Source organism: Sceloporus undulatus, chromosome 1 (genome assembly GCF_019175285.1).
Source record: "Sceloporus undulatus isolate JIND9_A2432 ecotype Alabama chromosome 1, SceUnd_v1.1, whole genome shotgun sequence".
NCBI classification, from domain to species: Eukaryota; Metazoa; Chordata; class Lepidosauria; order Squamata; family Phrynosomatidae; genus Sceloporus; species Sceloporus undulatus.
Genome location: NC_056522.1, coordinates 359,813,720 through 359,829,484, shown reverse-complemented (window position 1 = coordinate 359,829,484; position 15,765 = coordinate 359,813,720). Strand labels below are relative to the sequence as shown.

Sequence of the window (15,765 nt, the reverse complement as noted above, 5' to 3'; positions counted from 1 at the left end):
AATGGCTTTAAAAACAAACAAACCCAAAACCACAGACAATTGCAAAGGGCTTCAGTCTTAATGTTCACATGCGTTCCAACCCTCAGGCAGCAAGTACACTGCAAAATTAACACAGTTTTGACACTGCTTTAACTGTCGTGGCTTGATGCTATGGAATTCTGGGTTTTGTACTTTTGTGAGATATTTAGCCTTTTCTGTTAGACAGCTCTGGTATCACAATGAGCTACAAATCCCAGGATTTCATGACAGTTAAAGCAGTGTCAAATTGCACTAATACAGTGTGGCAGCAGTCTCAGAAATCAATGGATTCCACATGATATAAACTAGAAATGAATGGGAACCTAGAGATTTAGTTATGTTACATCCCATTTAATTAAGGAGGGATTGCACAAAGCTCATGGTGACTATGGATTGCAAACCTCTCCCCTCTCACTTCTCTATCTCCATTTACATGTCAACTCTCATGATTCCACTACCAGGAGTGGTACATCAGCTCTGCAATACTGACCTTTCAGTCAGACATGTGAATGTGTTGGAATAATCAAAGAGATTCGGGATGGCACTGGTTTGGCAAAGATCAAACTACAAATGAATCATTTTTCTGTGGCAGCAAGAAGGTGTGTGAGATGGGCAAAAGCAAAGCTAAAGGGATTCTGGGAGCTGTAGTTCAAAGTAACAACAACAAAAAAAGTAAAAAAGCATTGTTGCCCCAAAAAGTTTGGAAAAATTACTTTGTGGTTTCAGAAAGCTATAGTCCTGAAAAGTAAATTTTTCAAGCTATCACTCGAAGGCTTAAGCTCTCAGCTGGGCTGTAAATAAGCAAAATTAAAATAACAAAGGAGTGTCTGTGTTACATTGTATTTCGGATCTGTAACCATTTCTGGCTCAAAAGACACATAAATCCATCACCTATATTCAGAAACCTTGGCAGAAGCATCAAAAGCTTCCTCCATTCTCCTATCTATTTAATCATCATCTTTCATGAAGGACAGACAGCCACCCCTGAATTTCAGTTCACCACTTGGGAATATGGCCTCCAGTTTGCTATCTTGTGGTAGCAAAGCAATTGTTAATATTCTGAATTGTATGAGAACTGAAAGAATCCCAGTTGGAGTGCAGGACCACACTTTGAAAGCAAAAACAGGTATTGCTAAGGTATTTCCTTCAAAATACAGCTCACCAAAATGGTGAAAGGTCTGGAAACCATGCCCTATGAGGAGCAACTTAGGGAGTTAGGTATGTTCAGCACTGGAGAAGAGAGGTGATATGATAGCTGTGTTTAAATATTTAAAGGGATGTCATATTGAGGAAGGAGCAAGCTGGCTTTCTTTTGCTCCAGTGACTAGGACCCAGAGCAATGGATTCAAACTACAGGAAAAGCGATTCCATCTCAACATTAGGAAGAACTTTTTGATATTAAGAGCTGTTTGACAATGGAATATGCTGCCTAGGAGAGTGGTGGAGTCTCCTTCCTTGGAGGTCTTTAAGCAGAGGCTGGATGGCCACCTATTATGAGTCCATTGATTGTATATTCCTGCATGATAAGGGACTGGACTGGATGGCCCTTTGGTCTCTTCCAACTCTATGATTCTATAACTTCTAATAATGACTTGCGGAAATATAAGCAGCAAAAAAGATTTATGCATGTGGCACGAGGGTGACATTAACAAGGGGTGATTCTTCAAACATCAGACTCATTGCAGCCATTTTCACTATAGATAAAGCATCACCAGGTACTGTGTCTCAAATTCACTAAAACAATATATCTAATTGGGGCAGAATTTGGCCATGTATCTCTAATATGAAATGACATCTTTATCGACTTCTCCCATATCACATTGGTCTTGGTCATAACTAAAAATGAATTTGTTACAGTTACATGTTCAATCTTTCTACCAAAGCGGTTAATTTGTCATAGTTGCAATTTGAAGAAAATAACTGTTTTTACTCTCATTATTCAAAAGTAATTAAAATAGTTACTTTCTTAATTATTTATTTTTAAAACATCACAATGCTAGAAGCCACCCCACTGGCCGTGGTACAAAACATAGCCTACTGCGGCAATGTATACCCTGCAACCATACAAGTAGTTAAATCAATTACAGTTACACTGCAAAAAGAGTACATTTTCATTTGAAATATGGTGTTGGAAGAGAGCTGAAGTCTTCCTGGAAGCCAAGATGACTAAACTGAGAGGAAGACCTCATTGCAGGTGGGCAAACTCAATCAAAGAAGCCATGGCTCTGAGTCTGCTGGACCTGAGCAGGTCTGTTGAGGATTGTGTGTCTCTCATTCATAGGGTAACCATAAGTCAAAGTTGACTTAACAACAACAGTAGAACTGCATAACAGTATAACTGTAATGCAACTTGAGCTCCATCTACACAGTAGACTGAATACAGTTTGACATCGCATTAACTGCCACAGCTCAATGCTATAGGATTCTGGGATTTGTAGCTTTGTGAGATATTTTTTGTCTTCTCTGTCAGGGAGCTCTGGTGCCACAAGAAACTACAAATCCTAGGATTCCATAAGATGGAGCCATGACAGTCAAAACAGTGTCAAGCCACATTAATTCTGAAATGTGGCAGGAGCCTTAGTGTAAGTAGTTGCTTCCAAGATCTGAATGTTCTTAAGGGCAAATTATTCAAGTCATGATCTGACTGCTCAGAGTGTGAGCATGGGAGGTTCCCACGTAACATAAAATCTCACTGCAGCAGTGAGTGGAATCTCCCAGCAGAGGGACAAGGAATGGTAACTTCACTTGTCCTTGGAAGGTGGCAGGTGCTTAACTTGCTATTGCCAGAGGGAAGGTTGATGGCTGATAGAAGCAGGTGCTGGTTGCTACTGTCATATAGCAGCTTTGCATCATTTACAGAAATTGGTTTAAAACATGAAATCTGCTGTTTTAGTTTAAACTGCTTAATTATGCAGTCCAGTATATAACAAAAATATATTTTAGTTAAACAATATGGATTCATTATCACTGATCTGATGTTAATTAATTTGAAGCCCTCTTAAAAGCATTGCTTTAAATAATGTACATGTATCCTTCATATCATTTATCATTTATCAACTTTCACATTGTTTAGTGCTAGCCACTGAACAGGCTTCTTCTTAAGTCTGTAAACATAGTTGATTAACTAGACCAGCAAGTTTCCTCAGTCTTCATTGTTTCCATTAAAAACTGCAGACCTGTTCAACTAGAAACATCATTTAACAACTTTGGGGGGGGGGGGACTACAACTCCAACCCAACACTAGCACTTGTCAAAAGGTGTACAGTGAAACTATAGATAACAGCATACAGGTTGAGTCTCCCTTATCTGGAATGCCAAAATCCCCCAAACTCCAAAAATGTATTTTTTTCATCGGTTTCTGAGATAGTGACACCGCCTTTGCTTTCTAATTGTTCAGTGTGTAAAATTTTGTTTCATGCATAAAATTATTTAAAATATTGTATAAAATAACCTTCAGGCTATGTGCACACAGTATACAGAAAACATAAATGAATTTTGTGTTTAGACTTGGGTCCCATCTCCAAGATATCTAATTCTGTACACATATGCAAATACAGATATTTCAAAATGCAAATAAATAAATAAATCTGAAATCCTCAACACCTCTGGTCCTAGACATTTAGGATAAGGGAGACTCAGTCTGTATACTTAAGAAGAATGCAATTCATATCACATCATTTTGTGAATGAGATTGAGAGATGAGATGTTTTTTCTAATGAATTTCACTGAGAATCATTAAATAAATAGTGATGACGCGAAAGAAAACAAAATTACATAAAGTTGTATCTGGCCTAATAAATCTACTTTATCCCTGGACTAGATGTATGTTTTTCTCCCTCTCTCTCTCACACACACATACATACAGAGAAAGACATACACACTCCATCACAGCATATTGACTGAACTCAGCTTTGCACTCATTATTTTCAGACATAAACTCGTACTTTTTATAAAGCAGGGCTATTATTCTACAGTGGATCTGTCTCATGCATTCTTAGTAATATACAATTTGTACATGCTGTCCAAGTACAAGTACTCACCTCATTGCTATCGCAGAAATTACTTGGTGTATATTTGTGGAAACACACAGTATTAACAGCCTGCCCGGTACCACTATAACACTAAAGCATGCAGTCTTTGTATGTTCACCACGTTATAAAGCAGAACATGAAGTAAGCCAAGCAGTTCAACTTGAAAGTTTACACAGACTCTTGTAACCAAACAGGAAAAGGAAGCTTTACCAAAATAGAGAGCGTATGTGCAGGAAACTACTCTGCGTTTTTGGTTTGATTTTTTCCCCTAAACAAACTCCATTGTTCAGCAGAAAGGCTAGTGGAGAAAAGATATGAATAATCCAAATCCAATATGCACAAACTAGACCACTCTTATTGGCAGAACTGAGAATACAAACAAATTTCCCAAGAACTGTAAGTATACCACACAGACAGTGCGGTGAAGGCACTAGAGCTATTAAACAGAGAATTCTAAGTACCTCACCAAACTACAAATCCCAACCTTCTTTGGGATGAAATTGTAACAAAGTGGGAGCAAACTGTTGTAACTGTGCAGTGCAGATAATGTCTTCATCTCAAACATAATTGCCAGCTCTCTCTCTCTCTATGTCAAATACAAACAAGAGACTGCATATAGCAAAATTTGAATCTAAATCTATACATGTTATTCAAATTGATGTGATTCTTTTTATTTTGCATAATATTTAAACATGACTATATGACTTTTCCAAGGTCACCCAATGGGTTTCCATGGCCAAGCTGGGATTTGAACCCTGCTCTCCTGAGTCTTAGTCCAATGCTCAAACCACTACACCACTCTGGGTCTCAGCACTATAGCACTATGGTTAATGAATGAATTAATGGTCCTTCTTTTCTCCTACCACAGGATTCAAGACATTTACAATAAATCAAAACAAAGTAAAGATAAAAGTTAATTCCATGATATACAGTAATCCCCTTTTAAATGCCATGGTTCCATGATACGGAATTCTGAGATTTGCAATTAAGGGAGGGCATTTATAATTCTCTGCCAGAGAGCGCCTTTATTTCCTCGCCAAACTACAAATCCCAGGATTCCATAGGATACAACAATGGCAATTCAAGTGGAATTGTAGTGGTGTAATTATGTAGTATGACAAGGCCACAGACTGACTGAATTAGCTTTAAAAGACTTTAAAACTACGGTCGGCCCTTCTTATACACAGATTTTTTATACATGGATTCAAGCATCCAAAGTTTGAAAATGTTCCAAAAAAGTATAAATTTCAAATATCAAACCTTGATTTTTTTCAATTTTTTATAAGGGACACCATTTTGCTATGTCATTATATTTAATGGGACTTGAGCATCCACAGATTTTGTTATATACAGGGGATCTTGGAACCAAACCTCAGCGTATAACAAGGGTCCACTGTACATTATCACTGATATTCAAGTGAAGTAGGAATTCATATTCCTTTTATAGCTGTCCTCACCCTCGGTTACAATATCACAAGGGCAAATTCTTGAGTTCAGCAAGAACAGAAAGAAAACAAGAGGAAGAGGTACACACCCTGAATCAAACAACATCTGAAATCATCACACAGATAAGAAATCGCCTAGACAAATCTTTGGTTGCAGATACTGAACAGCTTTTTAAAAATCTCTTCTGTGTTCTGTCCAGCATGAACAATGTCAATATGTTCGCCCTGTGTGACAAAGATTTTAAAAATGATTGATATGATGTGCAAAAACAAGCCCTGTGTTACGATTCATTTATCTTGACAAAGATATGGGTCCCAAAATAGCATCCTAGGAGGGCATAGGCACCTCCTCCATGCCATGGGTCTCCTGTAAACCATGTATAAGTGTTGGAAGCAATCTTAATAACATGTTTGTACCCCACTGAGCCATGGGAACCCACTGGGTGATCTTGGGCAAGTCACTCTCTCTCAGCCTCAGAGGATGGAAATGGCAACCCCCCTCTGAAGAAACTTGTCAAGAAAACCCCCATAACAGGTTTGCCTTAGGGTTGCCATAAGTCCGACACTATCTGAAGGCACAAAGCAGCAACAACGGCAATGAATTACAACACCAACAAAGGGTCTTTAAAAAAAAGGAAATGAAAATACAGGGTATAAAATACTCTGTGGCTTATCTATCATGGTAAGATGCCCGTTACCCTGAGAATTAGAATTACTCCCAAATCCTCAAGACTGTTGTCATGTGTGTTTAAGTTGTTTCTGACTTATGGCAACCCTAAGGAAAACCTATCATGAAGGTTTTTGGGTTTTTTGCAAGATTTGTTCAGAGGGGGATTGCCCTTGCCCTCCTCTGAAGCTGAGAGAAGGTGACTTGCCCAAAGTCACCCGGTAGGTTTCTATGGTTAAGTGGGGATTTGCCCCCTGGTCTTCAGGATCCTAGTCCAACACTCAAACCACTCTCACTACCTCTTCCTGAAAGTTATGAAATTCTCCAGCTTGAATACTTTAACTGAACGCTAAGGGCTTAGCAGCACTACTCATGTTTTGCATACAGAAGGCCCCAGATTCAATCTGCTTAAAATCTTGTAGCATGTTTAGACCAAGGTAATAATGAGAAAAAGAAGTTGGCAGCATAAGCTTTTATAGACTAAGGTCCAAAATACACTGCAGAAATAATCCAGTTTGAGATCACTTTAACTGCCCTGGCTCAATGCTAGGGAATCCTGGGTATTGTAGTGTATTGTGTATGTGTTGTTGTGTGTGAGAAAGAAATAGACAGACAGACAGACAGGGAGAAAAACCTAGGGCTCTCTGACAGAGAAGGCTATATGTTGCACAAAACCGTTTTACTAAATGTGCAAAATAGCAGAATTGGGCAGCAGAACTTCAGCTAACTCTTATTAGTGCTGCAGTGAAGAAGGCAACAGTAAACCACTCCTGGGTGCCTTGTACCTCAAAAGTTCTATTATAAGAGAAACTTATGAGCATGAACATGTGCACACATGTTTTTAGACTTGCATCTCAATTGCCCTAGTTTCTGTTTCAGTTCCCGCTGAAGCTTTGGTACCTATTTCCCTTATTATTTGTTGTTGCTGCGTGTCTTCAAGTCATCTCGACAGGTAACTTATCTTAGGGTTTTCTGGGCAAGTTTCTTTATCTTTCATTTTTAATTTTTTTGGGATAGTACAGCAAAACTATTTTAATATTTTTCAAAGTGAAAAGAAACCACTTGGCTTCCATACCTGTTCTTTGTAAGTGTCAGTTATAAAGCCAGGGCTGTTTCCTGTGACCTGGGAAAGTCCCCTCCACCCCAAAAGACTAGGCTCAGTGAGACAGAAAAAAACCTTTAGCACATTTATAAAGCCAGGTCATTTCACATCTCACTTCTCTTTAGCCTAGTTCTAAAAGCAACATTTTTGCCATCCCCTACCCTGCAGTCCTCGAATATAACAACAGGAAGAGTCTGAAAGACTTTTGTGCAGCTGCTGTAAGGAAATGGAACATCTAAGGTTCACACAGTACTAAACCCCAAAAGCCATTCACTATTAAGAGACTTTAAAATCTAAATTCTAGTTACAGTTTTCTCTTGTAACTGTGAGCCTTGCCTCATGCTTTAGGGCACGGGTAGGAATTGTGCAACCTCTCAGATGCTGTTGGACTATAACTTCCATTATCCCGCCCTGTTGACTCTGTCAACAAAAGCTGATGAGGTGCATAATATGGAAACCTTGCCCCAAAACATTCATGCTTTTGCATCATCTCTGACCTCTACATTTGTAACATTATTATTATTGTTACTGTTATTGTTATTATTTTCAGATCTGTCTCTCTCCATAGGTTGAGGCAGGGAACCACAAACCAACAAATCACCAACATCAGTTAAAAACACAAATCTACTTAAAAGAATGAAACACACATATATTAAAACAATCCACATTTAAAATTTATAATTTAAAAATCATCTGGTAGGCCTGCTAGAAGATACTGGTCTCCAACGGTGCTTTAAATTCAGATAGCATATTTACCTGTTGAATCTTTTCTGGGAGGTGGTCCCATAGTCTGGGGCAGCTGAAGAAAAAGTGCTCTGGTTGAAAGTTGCCAACCTAGTCCTGACTGACCCCAGAGGACCTGAGTGTATGGGGCAGATTATGAGCCCTACTTTTTTAAAAAAATCATATTTTCTAAAATACTTTTATTTTTTTAAAGCAGAGGCAATAAAATTGTAAAGAAACATAAGTTATACAGTCCTCCTTCCTCCCTCGCGGACTTGGGATCTGCACCCCTCAATTATCCATGAACTGAGGGAGTTGGCTTCAATATACAGTATACGTTTTTTTCATTTTCACGGGGTGGTGGTGGTGGTGTTGGTGGTCCGGAACAGATCCCCACGAAAAAGGAGGGGCAACTGTATTTAGGTTATATTCTTGTGCAGTTCTCCTGTTACCAATACAAGCTCATTACTTTACAATTAACAGCTAAGTATTTCAATCTGATCAGGCATTTCACTCTGATCAAAATCAGAGATCTTTGCAAGGGAAAAAAAAAAACACCAAACCAGGCATTCAGTTGTTAAAATTCCAAAGTAACATTTTAGTACACTGATACCAATATACCTGCCTTTCTTTTGACAATAAAATTGCATTACAGAACCATGGGCAATTTCAGAGATGACTTCCAAGTGACCCCAAAAGATCCTTGGGAAAAAGAAAGGAAAGGAAGAAAAGTAGCAACCTGTCAAAAAGATTTCAAGTACTGAAATCATTTGAATGTCAAGGGTGTTACTAAGAGGGTACAAGGGTTCAGGCTGCACCAGGTGACAACCTAAAGGGGAGTAACACCACTGTTCCACAAACATCTGCCTTTTGGCAGAAATGGGCTGTGGCATTCACCTGTGTCCCTTTAAAACACTGAAGAGATGGTGTGAATGGGATGAAGCTCAGTGGGAGGAGAAAGGAGAGGCCTCGGGTTTTAAAAATAATTGAAATTTAAAAAACATCACATCTTACCAAATTTACATTTTAACCACATGAAACAATGTCCATGTAAATACATTTAGGCTGTGCATATGATACTGTAATTTAAAGGTATACTTCTAATTTTTGCTAGTTACTGTATTTATGTCACAACTATTATCAATACATTCAGTGATATATGGGAATTATGATTTATGAGTAACACGAGTAAAAAAACATTACTAAGAGTTCTGTATGGGAGGAGATCAATGGGGGAATGACACCATGACTTGCAGAACTGGGTGACACCAATCCAAGTGACACCACTGTTAAATGTTATTACTCTTAGATGGGTTTAACTGGGATTCATGTGATCAGATAATAAATTTCCATAAATTTTCCATAAATAAGCATCTGCATAAACTCAGTTTCCAGTCCACAAATATTGTGCTCCAGTCAGGTTACTCTGAAAAGAGTCCAAACAATTTCAGTAGGGCTTATTCTGAAGCAAACTGGCAGAACCTCAGTACTACAGCTTGTTGATAAATCTCAATATGCGGTCTTGCCACAGTGATGTGGAATGGTAAACATCCTTTTCCCTGGATGAGGTAACTAAGAGCTTAGTCACACAGTGAAAATAATATGGGATGAACTTGGGTTGAATCCCTGTTGTTCACACATATCCCAAATGCACCCAAACCAGTTTGGGAGGGGGAGGCTACCAACATCCCCCCCACTTAATCTGGGATAATCGATACTGGGTTTTTTCCTGAGTTTTTAAAAATGATTCATATCATTGGCAGTGTGAATGACAATGCAAAGAGATCTGGGTTAAACCCTACAGCAACCTTATCATAAGGTTTTCTTGGCAAGATTTGTTCAGAGGAGGTTTCCTAGCAGACAATGGATCATTAATTAGAGACCCTGAGGCATTGCCATTCAACAACAGGACAATACACAGATTAATATGTAAACCGCTTCCTCTCAACCAACAATATATATACCCCACTCTCTTCTATGTCAGCATTCTCTGAAGATGCCAGCCACAGCTGCTGGTGAAACGTCAAGAATAAACTCTTCTAGAACACGGCCTCATAGTCCAAAACCCCCACAAAAAACTATGGATGCCGGCCATGAAAGCCTTCAACTTCACACTGTTCAGAGGAAGTAATCAGCAGAATTCCTTACTGAGCCCATGTGAACAGCAAAACAGAGTAAAAATTGGAAAGGAGATGGGACTGGCTCACCGGCTATGCCCAGCATAGTAAAGATATATAGTTCTGGCCACCAAAATGGAAATCATAAAAAGGTGGAGGCTGGCAAAAGAAGTAGTCATCCATGTATATAGTTTGGAAGAAGCCTTCAAGTGGTCTCTAGAAGGTTCACAATGTTTTTGATTACTTGTGCAAGGCTTTGATTAATTGTGGGCCTGACTATTTTATCTCTCTCTCACACACAGGATATTTTCCCAGACTTATCATGGAAACATGAAAAAACAAACTGCAAAGTCCATTAAAATGAATGACTTCTGACAGAAGTTAAACACAGAGTTGCACTGGAGGACTTCCACTGGAAGCATACCACACAATCAAGCTGGAGGACCTAGAAAATGCCCAGAGAGAACACTTTTTTTTTTGACATGGGTAAGTGAAACCAAAGGTATCAGTGCCACAAATACAGAGGTCATAATTTATTTTAAGTAAAGTTTAAATTTACTGTAATGCTCAGGGGCTTAAAAAAATTCATAAGGAGGTAAAATTCTAATTTGCATCTCTGCAGGAGGGGTAAAAGCAGTTACAAACAATACTGAACTTGAAGAAACAAGAAGGCGGCTTCAAAGAATCATTTTATTGCCTTTTTGTCATCCACACTTCATTTTTCCTCCTCCCCTAACTAGGCACACTTTCCTCAAAAAAATTTAAACAAGAGGTTCTATCATGTCATTGTCATCTGTCCCAAACTACCCAGGTAATCACACTTGAAAAGAAAATGCTGCCCCTAAAGGTAAACCGAGTTTCATTGTTGTGAGCTGGCATACTGTCTGTCCCCTGAAACCTGAAGGGAAGAGAGGAAGTAATATTTAAGAGTATTAAAATAAGTGATTGATATCATGTTAGCATCATCTACAGGGTAATGAAGCCAAGATATCATCAGTAATCCAACACCCACAAAGGAATACCAGCTCCTCTGAATGAGGATTTTAAAAAATCAAGTACTGAAACATAATTGAAGTTAATATATTTACCTCTTTGACCCTATGAAAGAAAGAGACATCAGAATTGTTACTTTTAATGTCACAGATATAGGAAAGATAAGAAACAGATATATTCTAACCCTTTTCAAACTTAAAAACTGATTGTTTCATAAAGTATTCATACCGGTTTTATTATATTCTAAAGGACTAGGTTCTAAATACTCTTCCTCAAACATTTCATAAACTCTCATCTGCCTTTTCAGCCAAAGACAGTTTTATGAAAGAAATTGGATTGCATCTTCTAAGGAATATTATCTGTTACTTGAATTTACTTTTTGCTCAGAGGTCATGAGGGTGACAAAATTGATCTCACTTCCCCCTTTAAAGTTTTGTCTTTGAACTCTGGTATCAGAGATGAGCCACAATTCTTTCATAACAGTAGGCTCATACTTAGATTCTAGAAACCATGGATACATTTCCAACAAAAGTTAAGGATCATTGATTTTTAAGTATCATTGATTTTTTTTTTGTGCAAAAGTTGTGTGTGTACTGAACTGGCATCAATGGTACTTTAAAAGCATTTGACTTTGACTAGACTATGCCTCTGTGTTTTTTGTACATTCATTGCCTTTGCTGGAAAGGGGCTGCAGAGATGACCAATTGAAAATGCAACCACCTAGATCAGTGGTTCCCAACTTTTGGTCCTCCAAATGTTTTGGTTTTCATCTCCCAGAAGCCTCAAATAGCATGGCCCGTAAGGAGGGATTGTGAGAGCTGAAATCCAAAACATCTGGAAGATCAAAGGCTGAGAATCCCTGATTTAGGGAAAAACCAGAGTATGCTTTCAGACATCTGTAATTTAGTTTGCCAATAACTCTAATGAATGTCCAACTCTTTTGTTTTGGTTACCAGTACACATTTGATTAAGTATTCCCTATACCTTGGCTCAAACATTGATCAGGATGGGGAATGCAGTAAAGAAATCAGAAGAAGACTAGGATTAGGAAAGGCAGCTATGAAAGAACTAAACAAGACACTGAAGTGTAAAAATATAAAATTGAAGACCAAATTTAGGATTGTCCAAGCCATTTTATTTTCCATCACCATGTGCAGAAATGAGAGCTGGACAGCGAAGAAAACTGATAGAAAGAAAATCAATTCATTTGAGATGTGGTACTGGAGAAGAGTGCTGAAGATCCCATGGACAGCCAAAAAGACAAACAAATAGGTCTTAGAACAGATCAAGCCTGAACTCTCCCTGGGGCCTAAATGACTAAATTGAGGTATTCGTACTTTGGACACATCATGAGAAAGCAGGACTCACAAGAAAAGACAATAAGGTGAAGGGCAGTAGAAAGAGAAGTAGATTGCCCACCAGATGGATAGACTCAATAAACGAAACCACAGCCCTGAGCTTGCAGGACATGAGCAGAGTGACTGAGGAGAGAGGGGCTTGGAATTGTCACATTCATAGGGCGACCATGACAAACAAATAGGTCTACATCAAAGTCTATTCAAAGGCAACTGACAATAACACACATCTGGTACAACAAACAGCAATTGTAGTATTCTGAGGGTATAGATTGCTTAATAATACATGTTGGAGGTAGCACTGGATACAGATTCAGAACACAATTTGAAAATACCCAACAGGAGTGACATGTGGACAGTTTACTTGCAGAAGCCTCAGATCATTTGGCAATAGTTAACTGACTCTGGCTTAGTTGTAATATTATATTTTAATGATTCCCCCCCCCTAGTTTTCTGACTATATAAGTCATGTATTTATTTTCATTTTTTGCTTTACTTGTTGCATCCCATTTCTCTCTACTGGGTATTTTATATTGGACTTTATTCCTTTTTCATTTCTCTTCTTTTGTAGGAAACACTTTTAAGGGTGTAACAGCTAATCTAATAGAAAATTTGACTTACTCAGAGGAGTACAGTGGTACCCCGGGATACGAAATCACCGCGTTACGAAATTTCCGGGATACGAAAAAATCCCATAGGAAAAAACTGTTTCGGGTTACGTTTTTTTTTCGGCTTACGAAAAATTTTTTGGTGCTTTTCGGCGCCTTTTCACACGAAATCGCGGCTTTTAGCGCTAGCGCCTATGGCTTTTTCGGCTAGCGAAAGATTTCGGGTTACGAATGGAACCGCGGAACGGATTACATTCGTAACCCGGGGTACCACTGTATATGGATATTATTATTATTATTAATCTTTATTTATATAGCGCTGTAAATTTACACAGCGCTGTACATACAATCTTTTAGTTAGACGGTTCCCTGCCCTCAGGCTTACAATCTAAGAAGACACGACACAAAAGGAGAAGGGAGTGGTGGTGGACCAAGGCAGATGGACTGGAGCAGGGGTACACAACCTACGGCCCGTGGGCCGAATTCGGCCCGGCGAGGCCTTGGGACCGGCCCCAGCCCGGTCCTGCTGCTGATTGCCGCCGGGGCCTTTGACCTCTCGCGCGAAGGGGCAATTGTCTATAGAAGCCTCAGAAACATGCATTTATATTAACATTTTTTAAAAAAAAAAGTGTCCTCCATTTGAAAATTTTATCCTACATTTGTTTATTTATTTAATTTTTTAAAAAATTATTTACTTGTTTACTTTTTGCCTCCGCCCCCCCCCCCAGTTGTCTGAGGGACAGCAACCCGGCCCCCGGCTCAAAAAGGTTGCCTACCCCTGGACTGGAGGAAGGGCGTGGCTTCTTAATGGATGGTTAAAAGGAGGCTTCCTGGGTCAGAGAGGGGCTCGCCTCTGGGAATGCTTCTCTAAACAATATACACTACACTATTGGATGTTCCTTATTTGTTACAGATAACATACCTAACAATCTAGCTTTTATGAATAAATATAAACATCACAGTATGAAAAAGTACAAAACTCAGGCAGGGGCTCTGAAAGAATACTGCAAAAGTGATCAAGATGAGGTGCCCTGGCCCAGGCAAATGTCTGACCTGAGAGAGTGTGTGGACAGTATGTCAGTATCGGCCCACTGTGGGTGACAGTTGTATGGACAGCTTATCTTCTCTGCAGATCTGGAAGCCCCAATGGAAAGCCAGGGTGAGGACATGGCCAAAGTGATTTGCAATTTAAAAAAGGTAAGAGAAACTAAAAAAAAAAGTGATATTTAAAACTGAATTACTCTCCACAGTATTATAGCAATTCAAATCTACTCTTAATAGAATAAAATGCAATTAAAAAGATGAAAAGCTATTTAAAATAGTGCAGTTTAATATAGTGCCTCTTATCCTGTTCTTTAAAAACTTTATGTTTTAAAAGCCTATCAGAATAAATAGGGTTTTTTCCTGCTGTTGGAAGGAGAGCAAGGAGGGGGCATTCTGGTTTCCAGCGGGAGTTGCAAAGTGTGGAAGCAGCCACCAAGAAAATGATGAAAGGTCTGGAAACCATGTCCTATGAGGAATGACTTAGGGAGCTGGGTGTGTTTAGCCAGAAGAGAAGGTTAAGAGGTGATATGATAGCCCTGTTTAAATATTTGAAGGGATGTCATATTGAGGAGGGAACAAGCTTGTTTTCTGCTGCTCCAGAGAACAGGACCCGGAACAATGGATGCAAGCTGCAGGAAAAGAGATTCCACCTCAACATTAGGAGGAACTTCCTGACAGTAGGAGATGTTTGACAGTGGAACACACTCCCTCAGAAGGTGGTGGAGTCTCGTTCTTTGTAGGTTTCTAAACAGAGGCTAGATGCTTTGACTGTGTATTCCTGTATGGCAGGGGGTTGGACTGAATGGCCCTTGAGGTCTCTTCTAGCTCTATGATTCTATGATTCTGTAGTAAAAACAGGGTAAATTCTAACCTGGCTGCTGGCTTTAAATGTCTCAATGGGTTAGCACAAGAGTTCAATGCAGTAATTCCAGCTCTATTAGGTAAGAGCTTGCAAGTAAGGAACTTCTGGGACAGACTTTGCATATGGCTTCAAACAATCCATATTTTCAAACTGTAGCAGAGCAAAATCCAGAGGCTTCTAGTTCAAGATCAGTCGTCCTCTAAATCTATGAATTAAGAAGCTGAGAAGTCTGAGACTGTACTGCATTAGATGACACAATGTTATTATAACACTTTAACTCAGTGGATGCCCCGAAATTCTCTCTCAATAAACTGTGGTTTGGATAATGAACCCCACGCTGAACGACAACGAAACAATTTATAGACCATATGGAGAGCCACAATCTGCCAACTCATACATACAGTGGACTCTTTGGAATGCTGTTTCCACTAGTGTCAACTCACACCACATCTACAGATTAGCTGAAGCAGAGCAAATGCCAAGTCAGAGGGACAGCATTATATGGAAATGCATTCAACCTCTTCCAAAATGGCTAACATATTTAATTTAAAGCATGAAAGGATTTGAGGCCCCAAGTGCCTGAGATGTTTTATAACATATATTTAAATAAACATTTCCATACAGCCAGTCTCAAGTCTATGAACAAGGCAGACTGGAGACAATTTTGATACAAGACATGAGCCAGCCTGCCTTCAAGATGCATAGAGGACAGAGCAAGACCACACACTGTGAACAGATTGAACTGGATAAGAAGAAGCAGTTCACTTGTACCTGCTTAAGCCTGCATTGCTATAAAAAGG

At 39.1% G+C, this 15,765-nt stretch overlaps 1 protein-coding gene across 4 annotated transcripts in view; it reads right to left on the bottom strand.

Annotated features, from left to right (window-relative positions):
• Positions 1–15,765, bottom strand: part of EVL (Enah/Vasp-like) — a 183,783-nt gene that overhangs the window by 117,005 nt on the left and 51,013 nt on the right. The window contains exon 1 of one of the 4 annotated variants that reach the window (XM_042449591.1): positions 4,059–4,210. The exons of the other annotated variants lie outside the window; for them this stretch is intronic. Coding sequence (XP_042305525.1) covers positions 4,059–4,063 — 5 coding nt within the window. The 5' untranslated portion in view covers positions 4,064–4,210. Of the gene's footprint in view, positions 1–4,058; positions 4,211–15,765 lie in introns of those variants that run through there. 4 annotated transcript variants of the gene reach the window in all.